The 25654-nt window shown below is 37.2% G+C and overlaps 1 protein-coding gene across 2 annotated transcripts in view; it reads right to left on the reverse strand.

The window, feature by feature from the left end:
* COG5 (component of oligomeric golgi complex 5) overlaps positions 1–25654 on the reverse strand; it is a 393705-nt gene that overhangs the window by 342369 nt on the left and 25682 nt on the right. For both annotated transcript variants that reach the window (XM_090287339.1, XM_090287341.1), the window contains exons 4-6: positions 22831–22885; positions 22664–22733; positions 1852–1972 (exon numbers count right to left, since the gene is read on the reverse strand). In XM_090287339.1, coding sequence (XP_090143465.1) covers positions 1852–1972; positions 22664–22733; positions 22831–22885 — 246 coding nt within the window. The remainder of the gene's footprint in view (positions 1–1851; positions 1973–22663; positions 22734–22830; positions 22886–25654) is intronic.

Genomic DNA, 25654 nt, shown 5'->3' on the forward strand with positions numbered 1-25654 from the left:
GGACACATGGAACAGACTGACAGCTGTGAGACAGGAGGAGGAAAGGGGAGACTGGATGAAACAAGGTGAAGGGATTAGCCAAAGAATACACATGACCATGAACAGGTGATGGCTAGAGGGCGGGGTGGGAGGGGGCTGGGGGCGGGGATACCAGGTAAAGGTGGGCAAAGGTGGGGAAAATAAGGGCATCTGTAATACTGTCAACAATAAAAAGAAAGAAAGAAGACCACCATTTGAATTACAGCATTTACTGTTTCTAGAAGAGCTGATAATCATAATCAAAACCTAGTAATGTTTTATTATGAAAGAGTACTAGTCATGACAAATATATATAATACAACTTGGAATAATTTATATCTGTTTTTACTTTATTATCACTACAGATTATTTTTGGAGCACAGAAATTAAATTTGATAAAGCAAAAAAACAATATTGATACTAGTGTTTTTACACCCCTACATTTAGCAGTCTGAAAATAAGCAATCATTACTCACTGCTAAAAACTTAACCTTTTACACAATATATTCCAGTATTAAAAAATCACAAGTTATAATCTCCCTGATGTGCCTAAGCAATGTATTTAAACATTATAAACTGAAACATGTTAAAGCATAATTTGTGAAAGATACATTTTCTTAGTAAAAAATATGGAATAAGCATTACAGCATAACTATGCAATTGAAATATCAAAATTTCAATAAAAACACATAATACACATCTTTCTGATATTATTTTGGCATAACTACTTTCAAAGCATACCACCAAGACTAAGTGGAATCTTGATATTTGAGATTTATATAATCAAAGACCTTTTGAACCTACAAAGTTACAAATACTACTAAACACATTCACTTCAGAAAAATTACTGGGTACCTATTGGAAAGAAAACCATAAATCCTCATTAAAATGCAGGTGTTAGGTAGTTCTATCCGCACTTGATAGCTATTCAAAATTTTGCCTGAAAAATTATCAACTGCTTCATTACAGATCTTGCAGCTTATTAACAGTCAAAACCATGAATATTAAACCTTTGAATGTCAAGAGTCTACCCCAAATGCTTGACAAAGTAAGAAACAAATGAAAAAATGAACTCAGTAAGTCTTCTAGACATAATGTCAACATGGGATTTGTCACCTAAAAAACAACATTTCTCCTAGAGAAATGAAAACTTAAGTTCACATAAAAACCTGTACATGAATGTTTATAGTAGCTCTATTCATAACCAAAAACTGAAAATAATACAAATTTCCCTCAACCAGTGAATCAGTAAGCAGTGGACAACCATACAGTGGTATCCCAACAAACACAAAGTAACAAATTACAGTATACACAAAAACTCAGATAATTCTTAAAGGTATTACACTGAGTACAAGAAGTCCGCCTCAAAAAGTTATATACTTTATGATTTCATTTATGTGACACTGTCCAACAGACAAAACTACAGTGAAGCAGAACCAATGAGTAGTCACCAAGATTAGGGGTATCAGGTAAGGGATGGGTAGGCGTTACTATAAAGGGAGATCATGATGGAATTTTGGAGATGATGGAGCTATTCTGTACATGACTGTGCTAGAGGTTACATAAATGTACACATATGCTAAAGTTCACAGGTCAGTATTTTTTAAAAGTCAATTACACTATATGATAGTTTTTTAAAATAAACAGCATTTCTAAGAAATCAATTAAATTTATTCACTCATTTTGAAAAGCGTGACAATGTTGAAAACAGCCAATTATTAAATAAGTTTGCTCAATAATATTTGTTAATGATGATAATGTAACAAGTCAACAAATCAAGTGACTGAAAAAACCTTTAAAACTCTACTAACTTTGTAATCAAAAAGAACTTACCAAGTTCATTGAGACTCTGGGCGGCTTTTGTTATCTCTCTACTTCCCCCTTGGAGTTGTCCTTGGAGTCTCTTACTGAGATGTAAGATGCGAATTATTCTCCGAAGCAAATCACAGGCAACCTATACAAATATCACATACATAAGTATGTAAATCTCTCCATTCTTTCTAGATGCTACAGATTCATTGTCCTTTTCACCAATCAGAAACCTAAATAATCACAAGTCTTAAAAAGCACATTTTAATAAAATAAGCTCCAATTTATCCCAGAGAGATTTCAGGATTGAGATATAGTGAAACCCAGCGACTCTTCTCTTCAGGCCTAGACCAGTTTTCTTCTCTAGGCCAGTGGTTCTCAGTCTTGACCTCATATTAAATTCAAATGGGTAGATTCAAAAAGTTCCAATGCCAAGGCCATAGCTCTGGCCAATTAAATCAGAACCTCTAGCAGTGGTAACTAAGCATCTTTTTTTTTTTTAATACCCTCAAGTGGCGCCAACATGCAGCCAAAGCTGACATCCACTGTGCTAGAACTGCCTAGCTTCCTACTATGGCCTCTTACTGTTTCCAATCCTGGTTTCTCTTTCCTAAGTCCCGGGCGAAAGACTTAAAAACTTCTCCTAATTTTACTAGTCCTTAAAGGATAAGCATGCCATACTTGAATTTTCCTAATGTTTAAATCACTAATAATTATCCAAGTAAAAGTTATTTAAAGAAAACTACCATATATGCCACCTCCTATTACCTTTTTATTATCAAATCTAATACTGGTTCTTTACCTATCCTAAAGACTCATGTATTTCAGGGCACTTCATTACAGAAGCTGGATCCAGGACAATTGCCTGGGGGAGAATGAAGAGAAGGGAAACGAATGGAATAACATGTAATGACCTTCAGTTTCAGCAGTGATAATGAAGAAGAGAGAGACAGTGTGTGCTGCTGCAGCATCAATACCATCTTTGAATGGCCCTGATGTTGGCTGAAAAGCAAGAACATCTCCCATCTAATGAGGAAAATCCTGACTGGTAGCAATAAAAAAAGCGCTGAGAAGTCAGGGTCCCTGAGGCTCCAGCTATAAACATTTTTTTATTATGAGTGAAACACACACACAGCCACACTCATGCACCCACAACATCCACATACACAATATATACAAATGCTAAAACATAAATATAAAATTAAATATACATTTACAAACATATGTAAGTCAAAGGCAACCAGATATTAAACATGTTGAATCTGACTGCTTTTCTGAGTAACTATAGGCTGAAGTACTTAAAATAATAAAAGAATGCCAAATAAGAATTTCCCCCTGGAAAGCGGAAGACTTGGGCATCTTTATCTTTTGATTACATTTTATTTATTTTCTGAACAGGTAACATAAGCACATGACTCAAAATTCAAAAGCTAAAAAAGAAAGTCACCGTCATATCTCTATGTCCCAACTATAAACTTCCCCAACACAACCACTATTGTCAGTTTCTTGCTTGTCAGATTGCATTTTTAGATAGACCATTTGGAATGTAGTATCCCTAGCAATCATTCCTCTGGGATTCTAAATATATCATGAGGAGAAATACAGATCTTATTTTAGTCTAATCACCTAGAATTGTCCTGCCAGAATTCCCCAGTACCTAACCAATAAAGGATATTACCTCAAACATGAAATCTCTGAGCTTATTTCTAAGCTTTTACTTTTAACCATAGTTAATCTGTCACCAAGTCTTATTGACTATTCTCTTGTGATGTAACAGAACAGTTATTTTACCTCTATTCCTACAAGCATCACCCTAATCCCAATCTTTATCACCTTTACCTAAATACTATAGTCTCCTGGCTAGCTTTCCAGTCCTTTACTGAAATCCATCCTGCCAGATTTATCCTCACAGTTTTCAGCACTCCAGTCCCCTTTTTAATAAACCTCACTGACTTACTATGTTGAATATTCTCAGAATAGCATTTAATAAAATCCTCATTCAATAAGTCTTAGATATCTATTAGGTATCACCTCTCACCATTTCTTAATATAGTTGCCTCCACTCCAAACAATTGTCTTTTCTTATTTTTAGACTTTTATTATCAAAAATAATACAAACATATTATTCAGCACCAAAAATAAATGAACTATCAAGCTATCAAAAGACAGAGGAACCTTAAACGTATATCACTAAGTGAGAGAAACCAATATGAAAAGGCTACATACTATATGATTCCAACTCTATGACATTCTGGAAAAGCCAAAACTATGGAAACAGTAAAAAGATCAGTGGTTGCCAGGGGTTGGGGGATGAGTAAGCAGAGAACCAAGGATTTCTAAGGCACTGAAAATACTTTGTATAAAACTATAATTTGTCCAAACTACATTTGTCCAAACCCATAGAATGTATACCAAGAGTGAACCCTAATGTAAACTATGGACTTCAAGTGATTCATCAGTTGTAACATATGGACCACCCTAGCAGGGGACGTTGATTAGAGGGAGGCTATGCATGTGGGGTGTGGGAGGGGTGGCATAAAATATATGGGAATACTCTGTATTTTCCTCTCAATTTTGCTGTGAACCTAAAATTGCTCTTAAAAAAAATAAGGTCTTTCAAAATTTAGATTAGATAGTACAAAGAAAACCACATACAGAAATTACAACTAAATGAACTTGTATCCACCACATACATCAGGAGAAAACTGTCAGCCACTACAGAAGCCCTCCAAGTAACCCTCTGCCAATCTGAGAACCTCCCATCCATCTCCCTGTATTCCCCATCACAACCAAAAGAAACGACTATTCTGGCTTTTGTGGTAATCACTTCCTTACTTTAATTTATGGTTTTATTACTAAAATATATATACATAAATGCTATATGTAAATTTTGCCCTTTTAAAATCTATATAGATTCTGTCACCATCTTTTTCTTTTCAATCTGTTGAATATATTGGATCATCTGTCCTATACAGTCTCCCACAGAATAAATTTTCTTGATCGCATCCCCACAGTGTAATTTTAACATGTTCTGCTGTCATCTATATTTCGTATACATTAGTAGTTGGATGTAGGCAGTTCCATCAGATTCTGGTTTCATATTTTTGGCAATATTATTCATTAGGCAGTAGAGTAATTATAACACATGTATGATTTTCTCTCTTTCAGTGCTTTTAGCAGCCACTAAAACTGAATGCCAAAGTCCATTAGAATGGCGATGCTCCCTCCAATCTATCACTTTGTCTTCATTTACTAGTATAGAAAATTTCTCTACAAAAAAATTTAATTTAATTATCAAAATTAAAAACTGCTTTCCTAATATCCACCAAAGATAAATAATTCATTGGTTTTATTTTGGCTATCATCACAAACTTATAGATATAAGCATAATAAAGGATGCCAATCTACTGTAGTTCTTATCCTTACAGATGCTTACACTGTCTCACTTTTCGCCAATGAGAGCCTCTGAAGGTGATCAAATGCACACATTTGCGGAAGACTACGAGGTTTCCTGGGACAAAATACTTTCAGTTCTAAAACTGGGAGAGTTGGTCACCCAAGAGCCTCTTCAAGTTGGCTGCTGAATCCTTTTGTCATGACCTCTAATTAGTAGCTGTTGATAGCTTCCTTGGTGTATGGTATAAAAATATTCCGGAAGCATTTTATATATTCCATGCTCCAGACCTGGAATCAATGATTTATCAAAGAAGCCCTGGTTTCTTTTAGAATTCAACAGTATGTCAAGACCACATTCTGGAAACCAGGTTTGCACATTTCTGGGTCTTCTCAGTAGACACAGCAAGGAAATGTTAGAATTAAAATATCATATAAATATTAATTTGCTTTATGCCATAATACACATAAAAATTCTCAGATTAATATTATCTATGCGTATATACATTTGTGCAAAATATATACATAACATATATACCATTTTAAGATAAAATTAAAATATGAATTCATACTGATACTTTCAATCAAAAATCAAGAAAACAGGGTGTTTACTTCATCTTCTAACTTATTTCTTCCACACAGGAACTTCTAGCTCCCAAGACATAGGAAATTATCAGCATTAAAGTAATTTAAACTATTCCTTACCTTTGCTGCACAATACATAGAAAACATTATCTTAATACAAAACCAACACTACAGAAATATAATTGCTAAAGATGGTTTTAAAAATTGTTTTATATATGTTCTCCTCACGTTTTTCTACAATTAAATTTTATTTATTTGTCAAAACATACAGCTAATTGCCGTAACCAGTGTGGCTCAGGTTGGTTGGCATTGTCCTACAAAGCAAAAAGTCACCAATTTGATTCCTGGTCACACACATGCCTAGGTTGCAGGTTTGGTCCCCAGTTAGGGCATGTACGAGAGACAACCAATTGATGTTTCTCTCTCACATCGATGTTTCTCTCCCTCTCTCCCTCCCTTTCCCTCTCTCTAAATAAATATTTTTTAAAAAAAACATACAGCTAATTAAGTGAAATAAATCAGCCAGAGAAAGACAAATACCATATGATTTAATTTAGATAGAGAATCTAATGAACAAAATAAAAGAAAATAGAAACAGACTCATAGATACAGAGAACAGACTGACAGCTGTCAGAGGGGAGGGGGGTTAGGGGGACTGGGTGAAAAAATGTGAGGGAATTAAGCAGTATAAACTGGTAGTTGCAAAAGAGCCACAAGAAAGCGGATGTAGCACAGAGAGTATAGTCAGTAATGTTAAGATAACTGGGTATGGGGTCAGGTGGGTGCTTGAAGTAACAGGGAAAAACTACTCTGTAGAGTACACCGTTTTCCGGTCACTGTGCTGTACATCTGAAAAAGAATGGTATTAAAGGTAAACTGTGGTTGAAAATTAAGAATTAATAAACAAGCCACTAAAAAATATGACCAGAAAGCTAAAGGATCTGACAGACATTAATAAGAAACACAGAGAGGAAATTTGGCACAGTATTTTGAAGGAAATGATGGACAGAAAAACAAATTTGTACTTTTTTTACAGCTAGATCAAACTTGGTTAAAATTAGAGTAAAAATAAAAATAATGTCAGTTGTTTTTTTTTTAAGTCCACAAGTATATGAAAAGATGCTCAGCATCACTAATCATAAGAGAAATGCAAATCCACTATGAGATATCACCACAGACATTAGGATAGCAAGCATCAAAAGAACCAAAAATAACAAGTGCTAGTGAACCCTTCTGCATTACTGGTGGGAATGTAAAATGGTACAGCCACTATTAAAAATAGTACAGAGGTTCCACAAAAATTAAGAATCACCATATGATCTGGGTATATATCCAAAAGAATTTAAAGCAGGCTGAAGGGATATTTTCATCCATGGTCACTGTAATAGTACTTACAACAGCCAAGAGGTCACTGTAATAGTACTTACAATAGCCAAGAGGTGTCCATCAATGGATGATTGGATAAAGAATATGTGGTACATATATACCATGGAATATCATACAGTCTTAAAGAAGGAAATAATATCACATGCTAAAATGTGGATAAACCTCAAGGATATTATGCTAAATAAAGTAAGTCAGCACAAAAGGAACAACTACTATATGATTTCACTCATACAGAATATAGAAAATAGTCAGAATCATGCAAGCATAAAGTAGAAAGGTAGTTGCACAGAGGGAAGAGAGAAGGGAGAAAGAGAAATTAGTGTTTAGAGGGTAAGAGTTTCTGTTTTGCAAGATGAAAAGTTATAGATTTCTTGCACAACAATGTGCATATAGTTAACAGTACACTTACAAGTGATTAAGATGTTAAACTTAATGTTGTATTTACCACAATTCTAAAAAAATCTATGTGAACTGAGCATAAAAAGAAATAACTTCTAGTATGTATGTTACAAAAAAAGTTGCTAGCAACAGCATCACATCTGCACATCATCAATTCTCATAAATTTCCCCATACCCAAATTTTGGTTTGCAACATTATTTACTCACTAAAAGGAACCAGGATGCCTCACAGGTTACTTAATCCCATTTCTTCCAGGAGGAAGCATCAGTGTGGGTCTATAACATTCCACTGCATCCACAAAAGAAAGACACTTTCAAGAATAGCAGAGGCTCACAGTAAAAATAAAGAAGTCAGACTGAAGGGATCCCAATGATCAAACTCTGATAGTCTGAGTATTAACAGAAGTATAGTAATTAAAATTAACTGGAAGAGGTTGTGTCTATGAAACACCTGAGTCCACACTGATACTAAGAAATGTTTAATATGAAATAAACAAAAGATGGTTATAAGATGAGCAGAGTAGTATAATTTTTCATTAATAAGGATAATACAGACATATTAGTATTTCATTTTTTCTTCTGAATGCGTATTGGTTTATAAAACATAAAGAAAAACAACCTAAGCATAGAAAAATGGACAATAATTATGTTGAACTACGTGATTCCAGAAAAAGTAGTATTACTCAAAACAGAAAGGCCTGATTGGCATTGGTGGTTGTACATAACAAACAAAAAAAAAACTGAAAAATTGAAAATCCAGCACCAGTCATCACCAGTCTCTAATGGTCTCATATAATAACCAGAAGGAAGAGGAAGCCACTGGTGTTAACACAATATACAATTTAAAAGTAAGTTCAACATTGTGTTCAAAGTTGATTAATTAGGTGAATGTTCCAAAGAAATCAGATCTGCTCCTTTGTACAGGACAGGAGTCAGCTACCAGCAGGCCAAAATTTTAATTGAAACACTGCCAAGTACTATACCATAGTTAAATAACTACAACAGCAATATATAGCCCAACGAACCTAAATTATTTCTACAAGGCCCCTGACCAAAAAAATTGCTAATTCCTGTATAAATAACTACTTTAGATGTCACTATTACTACTAATGTCATAATGGTATGACACACATTAAATTTCAATGTAGTTAACTATATAAAAATAAGACAAGCAATGAGATACAACTAGCCCTGCAAAATTTTAAAAATATTTCTGAATACACCGAGCGTCAAAAAAAACACAATTTAAACAAAAGGCAGTGAATAAAAGTCACATGATGTTATAAATGATGATTATGAAAATGGCCTTGGCCAAACAAGCAGTGACTCAGGCTTAATTTATCTAGGACTATTAAACCAGATGCCATACCACAACCATGAATAAATTAACTGAACAACTTTGTTAATCTGACATGAGATTCTTTCTGTTTGAATAATGTGTTATAACACTAAAGGGAAAAATAATAATTAAAAAATTAAACTAAGATCTGGAATAAGATTAAAAAGATAAATATTCTAAAAACAATAAATTGACTTTTGTTGTTACCAAAATTGGTCTAAATGTAACCATTACAATATATTGTATTTATAATCTGTTCTTGAAGCTGTTTAAAGCATTTAACAAAATATATTAAATGTATGATTTCATTTAAATGCTCGGAAGAATCTGATTAGGTTTGTAATCAGTGTCTAAATGACTAAGGAAATTCAATTTATTTTAAGTTTGTATGTATTATTTGCATAAAGTATGAATATTTAGGAAGTAATGATTACTTAATGTTATAAATATATTATTTAATAAATCTAAAAGACAAATTAGAAATTTTTAAAATATAAGTGCTAATGAGTATTCTCCATCCAAAAAAAAAAGCTCCTTTGATATTAGAAATTCTATCAAAAATATTCATAATATAAAGTAAAAATATAACACCCTCCAACTCAGAGTGGCCTTATTTGTAATGTTAGGGATAAAGAAGCCAGTGACACTCAAACCAGTAGGAAATAATTAACAGATGAATCATTGAAAAGGGGTGAGTAAATGACATTCTGCAACTCCTCATACATATCTCTGGGATCAAAAGGAAGAAGATCGTCATCACCAAACACAGAGAAATGGGAAGAAGTAGCTAGATAACTTTGCAAATAAGTTGGAGATAGACCTATAACTAGATTACCCTTAGCTAATCACACCTGAGTTAAGTAGTTAATTGTGTTAGATTGTGAACCCGGATTAACCAGTAATGGAGAAACGAGGGAGGAGAGGGGAGGGGGAGCTAATCGCATCAGTATAAAACCAGTTTTCTTTGTCTACTTCACATGCGCATGACCCTGGCTGGCTGTGCGCCCGACTCAACAGACTCTGAATAAACGCCTCGCTTTGCTGCTCAAGCTCAAGTCCTGTGTCCCAGTGTTTTATTGTGAGCATTTCTCACAGTAATAAGTTAAACACTTCCTTACTGTTAGATTCTTAATAAATTTTGTGCTTGTATCTAAGCATTAAATGTTCTCAACAACAGAAAAGTCACAGTACTACAAGAAAATACACAAAAATAATAAGAGGGTGGTAAAATTAACTTTAGCTAAAGGTGATGAATATAACATAGATGAACATAAAAATATTTTACTTGGGACTTCCGGCCAAGATGGAGGCTTAGACGGACATGCTCGGCCTCCCTCTACAACTAGAGAGGAATACAACTACTTCAAAACAAAAGATAACTAGAAATTCCAGAAAATAAAACTACACAGAAGCCCAATGTATGAAGTTATAAACCAGCAGCGCTCTTTGGGCAGGTAAGAGCGAAAGTGGGTGGTGCTGTTGGCGGTCGCACCAGGGACAGCGGCAGGGAGAGCAATCCCAGCGGCAGGGAGGACAATCCCGGCTGCAGTCAAACCCCAGCGGCTCGCGACCCCAACGCTGGGAGAAGCAGCCACCACATCACCTCGAACAGTGAGGCCCAGGGGGCGGGAGGACGGATCCCGGTCTCCTAGCGGAATAACAGTGTGAATCCATCTTGGACCCCCGCCCCCATACAAACCGCCACAGGGCTGCGAAATAGGTTGTGGATCACCACTGGTCGCTGGGCAGTGACGACAAAGCGCCGGCAAGAAAGGTTGAGGATCTGCGCGGTCGCTGGGTTGTGATGAGTACACAGGCACCGCCCCCTATAGCCGGCCCAAGAAAACAAAACGCATCTGTCAAAATGAGGCAGACAACTATAGAAATCCTGGTGGCGCAGCTCACCAGGCAACAGATGAAGAACCTGGCAGATGAACAAATAAGAAACCTGTCAGAGCCTCAGTTCAGGGCCATTGTTATCAGGTGGCTCACAGAATTAACAAAAGATCTGGAAAAAGATGAGAAAGAATCGAAAAACACTCATCCTGAAAGGAACAAAACCACATACAAGACAGATGGTGAGGAAATAAAATCCAGAGTTCAAATCAACAAACCAGAACACAAAGAAGGAACAAACAGTCAACCAGTGCAGAGAGAAAAAACGGGAAGCAAGGAAAATGATGAGAGGATCAGAAACCTCTGGGACAGCTATAAAAGGCCCAACATAAGAATCATTGGTTTGCCAGAGGGCGAAGAAGATGAACTAGAAATTGAAAAATTAAGTGAAAATATAATAAGGCAGAACTTCCCAAACTTGGGGAAGGAAATAGACGTACAGGTCCAGGAAGCACAGAGAATTCCAAAAAAACTGGACCCAGGGAGAACCACTCCAAGACACATTATAATCAAAATGTCAAAAGTTAAAGATAAAGAGAGAATCTTAAAAGCAGCAAGAGAGAAGAAAAGAATCATGTACAAAGGGGTCCCAATTAGACTATCAGCTGACTTCTCAAGGGAGACCCTGCAGGCAAGAAGGGACTCGCAAGAAATATTCAAAGTAATGAAAATCCAAAGCCTACAACCACGAATACTCTATCCAGCGAAATTGTCATTCAGAATAGAAGGGCAGAGAAAGTGTTTCCAGGACAAAATAAAACAGAAAGAGTTCATTAGATCCAAACCACTGTTATATGAGATGTTAAAGGGACTGGTTTAGAAAAAGGAGGATCAAGACAATGAAATCTAAAATGAAAACTGCATCACAAGAAACAACAGAAGCTAGGGAATTGAAACAAAGGCAAACTTAGACAGGCAACGAGAGTAGAAAAAGAATTATAGGTATGGGGAGCATATTGGGAGGAGGTCAGCAGGGAGGGGGAAGGGGGAGAGGGAGGGAGATGATATAGGAATTAAGGATCATGGTAGAAGGGAATGGAATAGACAGAGAGAGGTTGAGAAGAACTATATGCACAACTAATGGACATGGTCTAAAAGGGGGGGACAACTGGGAGGAGTGGGGCCACCGGGTGGAGGGGAGAAGAGGGAAGGGAAATTGGGACAAATGTAACATTATAATCAATAAAACACATAAAAAATAAATTAAAAAAAAATATTTTACTTGGACAGTAGCTCTAACTTACCCACAAAAGTTAAAGGTACAATTTCAGACAAATATATATATACATATATATATATATGTATATATATATTTGTTATAAGCCCTGGCTGGTTTGGCTCAGTGGATTGAGCGTCGGCCTGCGAGCTAAGTGTCGCCGGTTCGATCTTCCAGTCAGGGCACATCAGAGAAGGAAAACTCTGACTCCAAAAAACCTCCGCTGCCTTGCGGCATACCTCTTCAGGGGAAAGGCTAAGGGAGTAAACCCCGACAGAAAATCCGGAGCCGGAGTCCCTAAGGCGGTTCGACGTTGTAGTCAACACCGGCAACTCCTGCGGCGCACCTGAAGCCAAGCTGTATTGACTCCGTCTTTCCCTTGGACCCTTCAGCTGCGAAGAGAGGGGGGGTCTGCTGCATGGGCAACAGCAGACCCTCCATATCACCCTGCCCAGGCTCTGTAGCTTCAGCTTCACTGGAGAGGACACTCCAGCATCATCGCAAGATGTCGATTCAACACGGAAGGAGACAGATACCGTGTCACTCCCGAGTCGGACTGCACAACCATTCTCGGCGGTGCAGATAGACTCTTAAGAAGCTACACCATCGTCTCTCGAGACGGACGGCTGCCGACGATATTTGTTATATACATATATAACAAAACTATACTTTATAAGCTTATAAAAGCTTTACATAGTATGGACAAAAAAGGGGCCACAAAATAAAGCTGACAAGCTCAGGGGAGGCCTGCTTGGTGGCCTTGTTACAGAAACAGGGGAGTCCAAAAATCCCAGGAGTTTGCGGCTGGGGGATGGGGAGAAGGAGGCAGCTTTCAGGGTGCCTCCGCACGCCTGAGGCTGGTGGGTGGTGTCTTTCATTATGCAAAATTGCTTGGATGCTTCCAGGGCCTCAGGTGGATGGGAGGAGTCTTGAACCAGGGTACAGTATGGAAAGCACACAGAGCCTACGTGGGGTTCTGTGAATGGTCAGAACTGTTGGCAACACCCACTGCGTCAGAAGACGCAGTCAGGGATATATAGGCAGCTGCAAACACTTTGGGGGGGCGCGCTCTGGAGCTGTCTCCGTCGCTGGCGGGTGTTCGCAGGGGTGCTCTGGAGAAGGAGAGGAGATCCACGTGGTTTACAGAAAGAAGACAGTTTGCAAGGAGGCTGAGAATCCCGGCGGTTTTGTATTGAGAGCTGAAGGGCACCACACCACAGAAAGGACCTCCCCAATCAGATTGAATGATTGGCAGCCCCCAGTAAAGCTGAACTGTGTTTGGGAAGTAGGGAAACGGTGTTTCTGACCTTCCTAAAACTGGCTAGGTTTGGTAGGGGGGAGGCAAGGATATATGTAACTGTTAAATAAACAATTTTCTTTTCACTCAACTGAAGTATTAAGAGTTGTAATTCTGGCGGCTGGCAATTGAACCCCTAACTAAAGAGCCCATGGGTTTGTTTTCAATTGGAGCAGCCCAGGGGTTCTGTAACAGCCTTACAAGCTCAGAGACCTAAAGTAACCACATAGGATAGTCTGAAATTAAAACTTCTTAACTAAAAGCTAGTCTTGGCAAAAAGTCATGTCCTCGGCTAAAGTCTTCCTAGATAAAAGTCAATCTTTATCTTAACTGAGCCTGTCTCTAGTCCTTTTGCATATAAAAAAATACCTTTGGAACATCTGAGTAATCCTTTTTCCAGACGCTCAGGGTACAATCTCCCACCAGAGCAACAAGACCTCAGAATCCCTCCTTGTTTTGGGGTTCCCCTGCATACCATAGCTATGTGCTATAAATGTTAATTGTTACCTATCCTGTACCCACCAATGTAAAAGAAGTATTTCTCTCTTCAGTTTACTTTTCATCCAGTCCCAGAGATTTCCCTGCTTTGCTTTCCCCTGCCTCTCTAATCTACCACCAATGAATTTCATGTAACCTTCCTTTTGCCTCTTCCTTTGATTCTAATATATCAAATAAAGTGCAAAACTGCTATTCTCCGAAGCATTTCCTCTAGTCATTGAGATTTTGCTTCCCGGCAATTGTCATCAGTTTGGCTCAAATAAACTTATAATGATGGGTGACTCAACTATTGGAAAATTTTGGTTTTGATTATCAGCTAATGAGCTTAGTAATCAATGTATGTAAAAAGCTATTGTTTGAGGAACTGGAGGTATGACCCACCTAGATTCCAGGAAACCATAACCAGTTCCACCTTTGTGCCTCAGGAGGACAGCAAGCATTCAAGACGGTATCTCAGCCATTGTACTCCAGGGTGACTGCTGCCCAGGGCACAGGGACCACCACCCAGGACACAGATGAAAGGATACTGCAGCTTTCATCCAATTAATCTTTTCCCTGAATTCCAACCGCCTTACCTACTCTTCTCCTAATAAAAGGGCCCATTTTATACTGGAATTTAAGAGAGTCTATTAGGGTACAAATCCGCTATCTTCTCAGATTGCCAACCATCTGAATAAAGTGCCCATAAAAGATTCAATCCCTGCCTCTGCTTATTGGGTCTGGAGATGACAGGCAGCACGAGCACCAGCTTTTCCAGTTTCAATAAAAATTCTTACAAGTTTGCAAGTTTTCTAATTGACAAAAGAAATAAAGAGTACCACTTTTGAAATGTAATATTAGTAAAGAAGACAAAGAAATGTACAGGTACAGACTAAATCTTGAGAGTAGAACGGGGAGGAAGTTAAAGAAATTGAACACTTTAAATAGGTAAATTTTATGATATGTGAATTATATTTCAATAAAGCTGTTTAAAAAGAACAAGTGTAGGCTAAGAATTTTCCACTGAGAGCATGGAAAATAAGGGAAGGTAAAAGAAAAGAACATAAAGGTTTAGGATACAGACTTTCACTGAAGAGGTAACTAACTCAGATCTGTCTTCAGTGAACTAGGAGGATTACTGATAGAATTAATAAGTAAAAAGGACAAGGAGAAATAGCTTGAGTTAATCCTTTTACCGCAGGCATTCATTGCCATTTTCTGGTCATGTCCTGCAAGCCTCCACCTCAAACCTTTGCAATATTCTAACTATAATACCCTACTCTCAACCCCAGCCTACTCAAATCCTACCTATCCTTTAAAACCCGTATCAAACCTCATTGTTCTTAAAGATTTACTTGAAATCTCTCAACAGCCTGTTTATTTCTCTTAAGCCTATCTCACATAACCATTTCCTAACTAAGCATTAAACATTTCATAAAATAATCCAACTGCATATCATTTCTATTCCTTCTGAATACTCCTTATTTTATTTTGACATTTATGTTATTAATAGTTTTTATTTTATTATCACATTTCCTTTAACCATAATGAAAACTTTCTTAAGTCAAGGGCTATTTCACCCATTTTTGTACCCTCTGCCTTAACTAACACAGTATCTCTCACATAAAATATTCCATTGGCTTACCAAAAGATCTAGAGCTCCTCAGCTATCATTCCCTCATTATCTTATCTATATTCTCTACCTCAAATTAAGTCATACAATGTCTACTAGCAATATAAAAAGCAAATTTTAACTTTTAAAAAATGCTAATAGCCTTGACTGGTGTGGCTCAGTGAGTTGGTCATTATGCCACAAAGAGGAAAGATCGCCAGTTTGATTTCCAGTCAGGGCACGTGCCCAGATTGCAGGTTCAATTCCAAGTCCAGGAACTTGTAAAAAGAAGCCAATTGATGTTTCTCTCTCACATTGAAGTTTCTCTACCTCCCTTTCTCCCTCCCTTCCCCTCTCTCTAAAAATAAATATATAAAATCTTTTTTAAAAACCTAAAAATTCCCCTTATAGTCAATTTTCAATAATCAATTGTATTTCTATAAAATAGCAATGTAAAAATAAAAAATTTTAAATAATATCATTAAGTATACTAACAAAACAAAATACTTAAAGATAAATCTAACAAAATTGAAAACAAATGTTGCTGCTGAAATTACAGAAGACCTAAATAAATGTACTTATACCATATTCATGAATTGGGAGACTCAATATTGTTAAGATGTCAATTCTCCCCCATTGACCTACAAATGCAATATACTTCCAATGAAAATCCTAACCAGATTTTTGGTAAATTGAGAAGCTGATTCTAAAATTTATATGGATTACAAAGGAATTAAAACATTATCCTTTTGCATCCCTTTCTCGGCCTTTTGGCTAAGATCAAGTGTAAAATATTATCCTTTTGCAAAATCATTTGGCTAAAACAAAGACTTACTCAAAAGCTGCAGGTTCCATGGGTTGGGTGTCATCCTGCAAACCAAAAGGTCTCTGGTTTGATTGCAGATCAGGGCACATGCCTGGGCTGCAGACCAGGTCCCCAGGTGGGGAGGTGCATGAGGCAACCAATTGAGGTTTCTCTCCCTCTCTTTCTACCTCCCTTCCCCTCTCTTTAAAAATAAATTTAAAAAAAAAAAATTTTTTTAAAGCTGGAGGAATCAAGACATTGTATTATTAATATAAAAGTGGAAAACTAGATCAATTAAAGAAAGTAAAGCCCTCACAACACATATATAGTCAATTCAATTTTGGAAGGAAAAAATAAAAATTAAATGAAGAAAGAAAAGATTTTTCAAGAAATGGTATTTACAGTTCATAAAAGAAAATACAACAATTTAAACTTCAGCCAATTAAAAATGTTCGTGTTTCAAAAGACATTATCTAAAAATGAAAAGTCAAATCACAGACTGGGAGAAAATCATGCAAATCATATATCAGATAAAGTAACTGCATCACTGTTACAGAGCGAGGGTCCCCTGAAATCCCCAGAGCCTGCAGTTGAAAAAAATCCCCAGAGCTGAAAACAAGGACTGCCAGCTGGAAAGGACTGAACGTTAAAATTCATATGTTGAAATCTTAACTCTTAATGTGATGGTATTAGGTGAAACCTTTGTGGAGTAATTAGGTCATGAGAGTGTAGTCCTCATGAATGGAATTAGTGCCATATAAAAGGGACTCCAGACAGCTCTCTCACCCTCTCTACCATGTGAGCATACAAGAAAATGATGACCTGCAACCCAGAAAAGGGCCCTCATTTGGATGCAACCATGCTAACCCCTAGTCCCATTTCAAGTGTCCAGAACTGTGAGAAATAAATTTCTGTAATTTATAAGTCACTCAGTCTGTTATACTGTTACAGCATCCCATAAGCATAAGACAATGACAACAGCCATCATAGTGAAGGAAATGTTCTCAAACTGGACGTTGGTACAACTGATATACTCTATAAATTAGCAAAACATTAACATAGTTATTTTAACAGTATTCCACATATTCAAAAAGTTAAGTAGATAAATGAAAAGTATAAAAAATCCAAATCAGTCCAACTTCTAGAGGTGAAAACAAAAATTTCTAAAAAGGAAGACATACTGAATGAGCTTAGGGGCAGATTAAACAGTACAGAAGAAATGATTACTGAACTTGAAGACAAAGCAACATAAATTATTCAAAACAAAACACACAGGGAAAAGATGACCAGGGTGTGAGGGGCGGAGGTGATGAATAGAGCATACAGTGTATGTGTAATTACCATAGTCCTCAAAGGAGAGGAAAGAGGAGAACAGAAAAATATTTGGAAAAAACAGGTCATACATTTTCCATATTTAATAAAAATTTTAAACACATATCCAAGAAGCTCAATGAATTATAAGCAAACACACACACACAAACTACTAGAAGGCATGTTATAATGTAATTGCTCAAAACCCAGTGAAAAAGTGAAACTTAAAACAGTGAGAAAAAAACATTATATACATAGAAATAAAACAACAGCAGATTTCTCATGGGAAACGATGTAAAAGAGAAGTTGACCTAGCAGTATCTTTCAAGCACTAAAAGGAACAAATCATTCAGCCTAGAATTCTTTGTCAGGCAAAACAGCTTTCAAAATGAAAGATTGAATAAAGACTTTAGGACATATAAAACCTGAAAGAATTCAGCAGCAGCAGATTGACACTACAAGAAATGTTAAAATATGTTCTTAGGTCAATAGGAAAATGAAAGGAAAAAAACAGGGACTTCCTGTCAAGATGGCAGCATAAGTAAACACGGCTCGCCTCTTCACACATCCACATCAAAACTTCAAGTAAATTATCGTACAACCATCATTCACAACCGTCAGATATCAAGTTGAATGGAAGTCTGACAACTACAGAATTAAAAAGACCACATCCAACCAGACCGGTAGGAGGGGCAGACCACAAAATGGGCTGGTCCGACATCCACATGTAATGGATAAAATTTGGGAGGAATATCTCGGAAGCAAGAAGTTCCAGTGCCATACCAGACCCACCAGCCCAAGGTTCCAGTGCCAGAAGGATAAGTCCCCATGACTTCTGGCTGCAAAACACAGTGGGTAATGAATCAGTAGAAGAAACTTCCGGAGTTCCAAGTAGTTCCCCTTAAAGAACCCACACACGGACTTAATCAGATTCACTCCATACACTCCAACAGCAGGGTAGCAGCTTGAAAGGCACCAGTGGCTCACAGGGAGGCAAGAGCTTGGGGACAGCTTTCTACCAGACAGAAAGAAAGGCAGAGGCCATTATCCCTTTCCTGAAACCTCCCACAACAGAGTCACAGAGCCAGCAGGCAGGTGCCATATCTGAGACACCATCAACCTGGCTAACACTGTTTTACCCATTTTAAAGATCCTTGAAACCCTGATCCACCCAACTCACAGGCCTACCCAAGCTGTTTTTCCATATGAATGGCTGGGCTTGGTTCATGCTTCACAGCTTCCTAAATTCTCTCAAACAAGCAACACCTGGCTTCAGTAAGCCTCAGGCCCAGCACTAGCAGCAGCTAGCCGAGATACACAGATTGGCTTTGCCTGGGAATTTCGAAGCCCAGCACAAGTAGCAGACATCTGTAAATTGCATTATAGCTCAGGCAGGGTGGCCAAGGCAAAACACAGCCCTCAGAAAACCCCAGGGCCAGCATACCCAGTGGACAGCTACAGACCATGTGAGGGCACCTTCCTGCCCCTGCACAGCTGATCCTCCACAGAGAACAGAAGTTGGTAAGTCAGTGGTCACAGCCAGTCCTTGCAGATGACTGGTCTGGGTAAACCCTCCCATTGACCAGCCAACAGCAATTAAAGCTCAACTACAAGAGGAGGATGAACTCAGCCCACACAAAGGGCACACTTTAAGTACTCAGCTTGGGTATAGGGGAGGCTGTGCTACTAGACCCTATAGGATGCCTACTACATTAGACCACACTACCAAAAAACGGAGTCAAAGCAGCTCTACCTAATACATAGAAACAAACACAAGGAAGTTGCCAAAATGATGATACGAAGAAATATGGCCCAATGAAAGAACAGATCAAAAGAGAGATAAGATGCAAAGTTCAAAACACTGGTTAAAAGGATGCTCAAGGAACTTAATGAGGACCTCAACAGCATAAAAAAGATCCAGTAAGAAATGGAGGCTACACTAATTGAAATAAAGAACAATTTTCAGGGAAACAGCAGTAGAGTGGATGAAGCCAAGAATCAAATCAATGATTTAGAACATAAGGAATCAAAAACCAACCAATCAGAACAACAGAAGAAAAAAGAATCCAAAAATAATGACAGAAAAAGCAGCCTTTGGGACTTCAAGAGGTCCAATATTCATATCATAGTGGTGCCAGAAGAAGAAGAGATCAACAGCAAGAAATTGGAAATCTATTTGGAAAAATAATGAAAGAAACTTCCCTAATTTGGTGAAGGAAACAGACATGCAAGTCCAAGAAGCAGAGTCCCAAACAAGATGGATGCAAAGAGGGCCACTCCAAGACACATCATAAGGTTAAAGGTTAAAGATAAAGAGAGAATCTTAAAAGCAGCAAGAGAAAAGAAGTTAGTTACCTACAGGGTAGTTCTCATAAGTCTATCAGCTGATTTCTCAAAAGAAACTTTGCAGGTAAGATGGGATGGGCAAGAAATATTCAAAGTCATGAAAAGCAGGGACCTACAGCCAAGACTGCTCTATCCAGTGAAGATATCTTTTAGAATTGAAGGATATATAAACAGCTCCCCAGACAAGAAGAAACTAAAGGATTTCATTATCATCAAGCCATTATTATATAAAATGTTAATGGCAAAAAGAAGCCCAAAACTACCAACAATAAAATGGCAATAAATACATCTATCAACAATTGAATCTAAAAAACTAAGCAAACAAGAAGAACAGAAACAGAATCATGGACACAGAGAGCGTTCTCATGGTTGCTGATGAGAGGGGGTTGTGTGGGAATGGGTGAAGAGATGAGGGGATTAAGAGTTAGAAACAAGCAGTTACATAATAACCGTGGGGAAATAAAGTACAGTATAGGAAATGGAGTAGCCAAAGAACTTATATGCATGACCCATGGACATGAACAATGGTGTGGGGATTGCCTGAGCAAGTGCAGCATGCTGGGTGGAGGGGAGCAAAGGGGGAAAAGTTGGGACAACTGTAATAGCATAATCAATAAAATATACTTTAAAAAAAAGAAAATGATACCACCTGGACATATGAATCTAATTAAAGGAAAGAAAGACATGGTGACTGCATAGATAAGTATATTTAAGTTTTTCTTTATAAATCTCTTTAAAAGATAACTGACTGTTTAAACAAAAACAATAAGTTTATAAATATATTGGGGGGGTTATAACATATATAAAGCCAAATATATGATAATAGCACAATAGCTGAGAGGGAAGAAATGGACCGATACTACTGTAAGATTCTTATATAATATGTGAAGTGGTATAATATCACTAGAAGGTAAACTGAATGGTTACAATGTACACTATACAAACTAGCGCAACCAGTAAAATAAACAAGTTATAGCTAATAAGCCAACAAAGTAAATGGAATCATAAAAATAACCAATTAACCCCAAAAAAAGCTGAAAAAAGGGAAAAAAGGAACAAATAGGAAAAATAGAAACCAGATAACAAGATGACAGACTTAAACCTAACCATATCAATAATTGTTAAATGTAAACAGCCTAAGCTTTCCAATAGAACAGCAGATTTTTTAAGTGGTTAAAAAAGTAAGACCCAACTATATGCAGTCTACAAGAAATGCACTTTAAGTATAAGACAAAAATAGATTAAAAGTAAAATGATAGAAAACTTTCAATGTGTCCATCTATTTAAAAAAATCTCTTAGGATTACCACCAGCAATAAATAAAATAATGCAGCTTAAGCACTGTACATATGGTAACTCCATAGTGTTAATTACTACTATTACTGCCTTTATTACAATACAGTATAATCATCAGCTTGTCTCCACTACTCTACTATCAGCTATTTGAGAGAAGACTCCACAGTCTTAAGGATGCCTCCAACACTAGAGCCTTATGTCAATGTCTAGAGCCAAGTAAGGTTTGGTGATGTTAAATGAACTGAGAAAAGGCACCATAATTATCTGTGATTCTCAAAGTTCTGGCATGTAGCAGACATTATTATGTTATAAACCTAGTTATTAAAGGTGAGGACAGAGGAGTAGGCATGATTAAAACTGTAATACTGTAAAGCTGACAATAGGAAGTAATGCAATATACAGACCATGTATCATAGAAAAGTATACCTGAAACCTGTATAATGATATGAACCAATGTCACCCAAAAAAATTTTATAAAAAAGAAAGGAAGGAAGGAAGGAAGAAAACCAATGGGGAAAGGACAGTATTTGGGAAGAATAACGGTATACAACAACACCAAGGGAGAAGGGAAAGATATATGGGAGGGCAGTATCAGGACCTTGGATTACAGTAATAAAACATAAAAAGGGAATGAGGGGAATAAAAAAAGAATTTTACTTTTCCATTATAAAATGAAGTGCACAGATACTGGATTTCCTAGAAAATAACCCAACGAGGGTGAAAAGCTGTATGTATAAAATAAATTTATTCATAGCAGGCATACCTACAATTGTGAAGTCAAACAATCTATATAGTTTTTGAATAATCTATAAAAACTATGTAGAAAATAAAATTTTTAAATGTTTTATACATCTCTCTTGTAAACTAGAAAATCATTAAATTTTGGTCAGAAACTGTATTTCTTGAATAAGCACTACTATTAGTACAATTATAGGTTTGGATTCCTTACATTTAATCACAGCAAACTAGAAGAATTCAATAAGTGCTAGGTTTCTTTCTGTTCTCTATTAAAAGAAATAATTTTGAATTCCAAAAAGTTAGTAAATGCATCCTGACTGGTGCGGCCCAGTGGGTTGGACACCGCCCTATGAACTAAAAGGTCGCTGGTTTGATTCCAGGCACAAGCCTGGGTTGCAGGCCAGGTCCTGGTTGGGGGCTTATAGGAGGCAGCCAACTGATGATTCTCTCGCACATCAATGTGTCTCTCCCTCACTTTCTCCTTCCCTTCCATTTTCTCTAAAAATATTTAATTAATTTAAAAAAAAATTTTTTTTAAGTAAATGATTATACACTGCAATAACAAGAGTGAGAATAATTCATGGAAACAGTAGGTTTGATTTGTATTCTTTAAACTTCATATCTTATTTTAAAGCCCTTTTCTCTCATATTCTCTTATTTTCCCAGAATTAATTCACTTGCAATGTGTCCATTCATAAAAAAAATGAACAAAGTATAAAGAAATGAAAGGTGAGAACCTACCTGAAGTCTTGCTAGTTGTGCAGTACGGGCTACTATTTTATTATACGGCTCAACAATTTTTGCTTTCATCCTAAAGGAAAAATAAAGAGGAGTGATAATAAAATCACCTTCATAATATCAACAGATGATAATCCTTATATTCCATTTATTTACAAAGTGAACAGTACCTATCAACAGCTCCCTGTAATGCCCCAATTCTTGTCTGCATCATCTGAAGAACACCTAGAAAAACATAACAACTTAACATTACTCTGTAAGTTTACAAGCGCTCAAATTGGGTAAAAAATTAAAAGAAAAAACATACAAACACACACACACACACGTATATATAGAAAATTTAAGGCTCTGGTTGGATAGCTCAGTTTGTTGGAGCACCGTCATGATACACCATCAGGGTACATACAAGAAGCAACCAATGAATGCATAAAGTAGAACAACAAAATCAATGTCTCTCTCTCTCAAATCAATAAAAATATTTTAATGTTAAGTTTTTCTGCCACCACTGTAATCTAAGTGACCAATATCTTTTATCTGCATTATTATAAAAGCCTCTATTTCCCCCTCTAATCCTTGCTACGCTAAAGAACTCTGACAAGAAATGAGGAGTGACTGCTTAATAGGTATAGGTTTGCCATTTGGAGTGATGAAAAGCTTTTCAAACTCGATAGTAATGATTGTCCAACACTGTAAATGTAATTAATGCCATCGAATTATATACTCTAAATTGGATTAAATGGTAAATTTCATGTTAATATGTATTGTACTATAATTACAAAAAAGAAGCCTAAATAATCATTAAAAGTGCAAACTGTACCATGACATTCGTCTGCTAAATCCCTTTCATGGTCTCCCCTTCACCCTTATGGTAGAACTAAAGTCCACAGCTTGGTCTACAAAGCCATACATGCTCTGGAAATGGTGTACTCCACCTGGTACTGTCTCTCCAAACCTCGACCCCACCACCAGGCTCCAAGTGAAAAATTTACTATTTGTTCAAGCCTTGACCTAACATAAATATTAACATGTCCCTCAACTAATATCCAGTTGTATATCTGTTTAACGTTTTACTCTTTCTTTTAAGTATATTTTATTGATTATGCTGTTACAGTTGTCACAATTCTTCCCCCTTTACCCCCCTCTGCATGGTATCATCCTTCCCTCCAGCGATCCTCGCCTTAGTTCATGTCCATGGGTAAGTTCTTTGGCCTCACCCTTTCCTATACTATTCTTAACATCCCCCTGTCTATTTTGTTCCTACCAATTATGCTTTGTAATCCCTGTATCATTGCCCCCACTCTCCCCCTTTCTCCTCCCAGCTTTAACGCTCCAAATGATTCCCCCATACCTATGATTCTGTTCCTGTTCTGGTTGTTTGCTTGGTTTGTTTTTATTTTTTAGAGTCATTTGTTGATTTAGTTTGTCATCATTTTACTGTTCATCGTTTTGATCTTCTTTTTCTTAAATAAGTCCCTTTAACACTTCATATAATAATGGCTTGGTGATGATGAACTCCTTTAGCTTACCTTGTCTGGGAAGCACTTTATCTGCCCTTTCATTCTAAATGATACCTTTTCTGGATAGAGTAATCTAGTTTGTAGGTACTTGCTTTTCATCACTTTGAAAATTTCTTGCCAGCAAAGTTTCTTCTGAGATATCAGCTGATAGACTTATGGGAACTCCTTTGTAGGTAACTCTCAGCTTTTCTCTTGCTGCTTTTTATGATTCTCTTTAACCTTTGGCATTTTAATTATGATGTGTCTTGGTGTGGTCCTCTTTGGGTCCAAATTGTTTGGGTCTCTCTGTGCTCCCTAGACTTACATGTCTATTTCCTTCATCAAATTAGAAAAGCTTTCTTTCATTATTTTTTTTTCAAATAAGCTTTCGATTTCTTGTTCTTCCTCTTCTCCTTCTGGCATCCCTATGATTCAGATGTTGATGCGTTTAAAGTTGTCCCAGAGGTTCCTAAGCCTCTTATTTATTTATTTATTTATTTTGGCACTCTTGTTTCTTCTTTCTGTTCTGGTTGAATGTTTATTTCTTCCTTTTGTCCCAAATCGTTGATTTGAATCCTGGCTCCCTTCCCTTCACTATTGGTTCCCTGTATATTTTTCTTTATTTCACTTTGTGTAACCTTCATTTCTTCCTTTATTTTTTGCCATACTCTGAGATCTCTGAGTATTATGACTACCAGTGTTTTGACCTCTGCATCTGACAGGTTAGGTATCTCCATTTCATTTAGTTCCTTTCTGGGGTTTTGTTCTGCTCTTTCATTTGGGCCATATTTCTTTGCTCCCTCAATTTGGCAGCACCCCTTGCGTTTTTGTGCATTAGGTAGAGCTGCTTCTATTCCCTGTCTTAGTAGCATGGCCTATTGTTGAAAAGGCACCTGTAAAATGTATGGAGTGAGACTTAGATAATTGCAACAGCTGGGCCACCCACTTTACCACTTTGTGTGGGGAGCTAGGAGATGGGACAATGCTGCTCTCTAGCTTCTGGCAATTTTCTTCTGGCACACACCCTGTTTTCAAACTCTTACTTCCTATATGATTGGCGCCCTTCCAATTGCTGCCCTGGGGTTTGCGTAAGTTCAAAGACCATGCAAGCCCTTCAAGAAGCGAAATCTGGCAGTTTTTTCCACTACCCCATGTGGGTACTTTAAGCAGTGAAAATGCAGCAGTTTCTTCTGCCGCCTCAACCTCCACTGGTTTTACAACCAGAGGTAATGGGGGTTTTTCTTCCAAGTGCTAGAACGCTGGGCTGTGTGATCTGGCCTGGGGCTGGGATTGCTAGTTCCCAGGGTATCCCACCTGATTTTTATCTACCGTACTTGAAGGTGGAACCATCCATTCCACCTTTGCAGCCACCTCTTGTCCGAGCCACACCACCTCTCTGCCCCAACTCCCTGACTCCACCCCTGCAACCTGTCTGGATGAACATGGTTCCTTTAAATCCTTGGTTGTCAGACTTCCACAGAGCTTGATTTTCTGACAG

Source organism: Furipterus horrens, unplaced genomic scaffold (genome assembly GCF_987537825.1).
Source record: "Furipterus horrens unplaced genomic scaffold, mFurHor1.1.pri manual_scaffold_9, whole genome shotgun sequence".
In the NCBI taxonomy this organism is placed as follows: Eukaryota; Metazoa; Chordata; class Mammalia; order Chiroptera; family Furipteridae; genus Furipterus; species Furipterus horrens.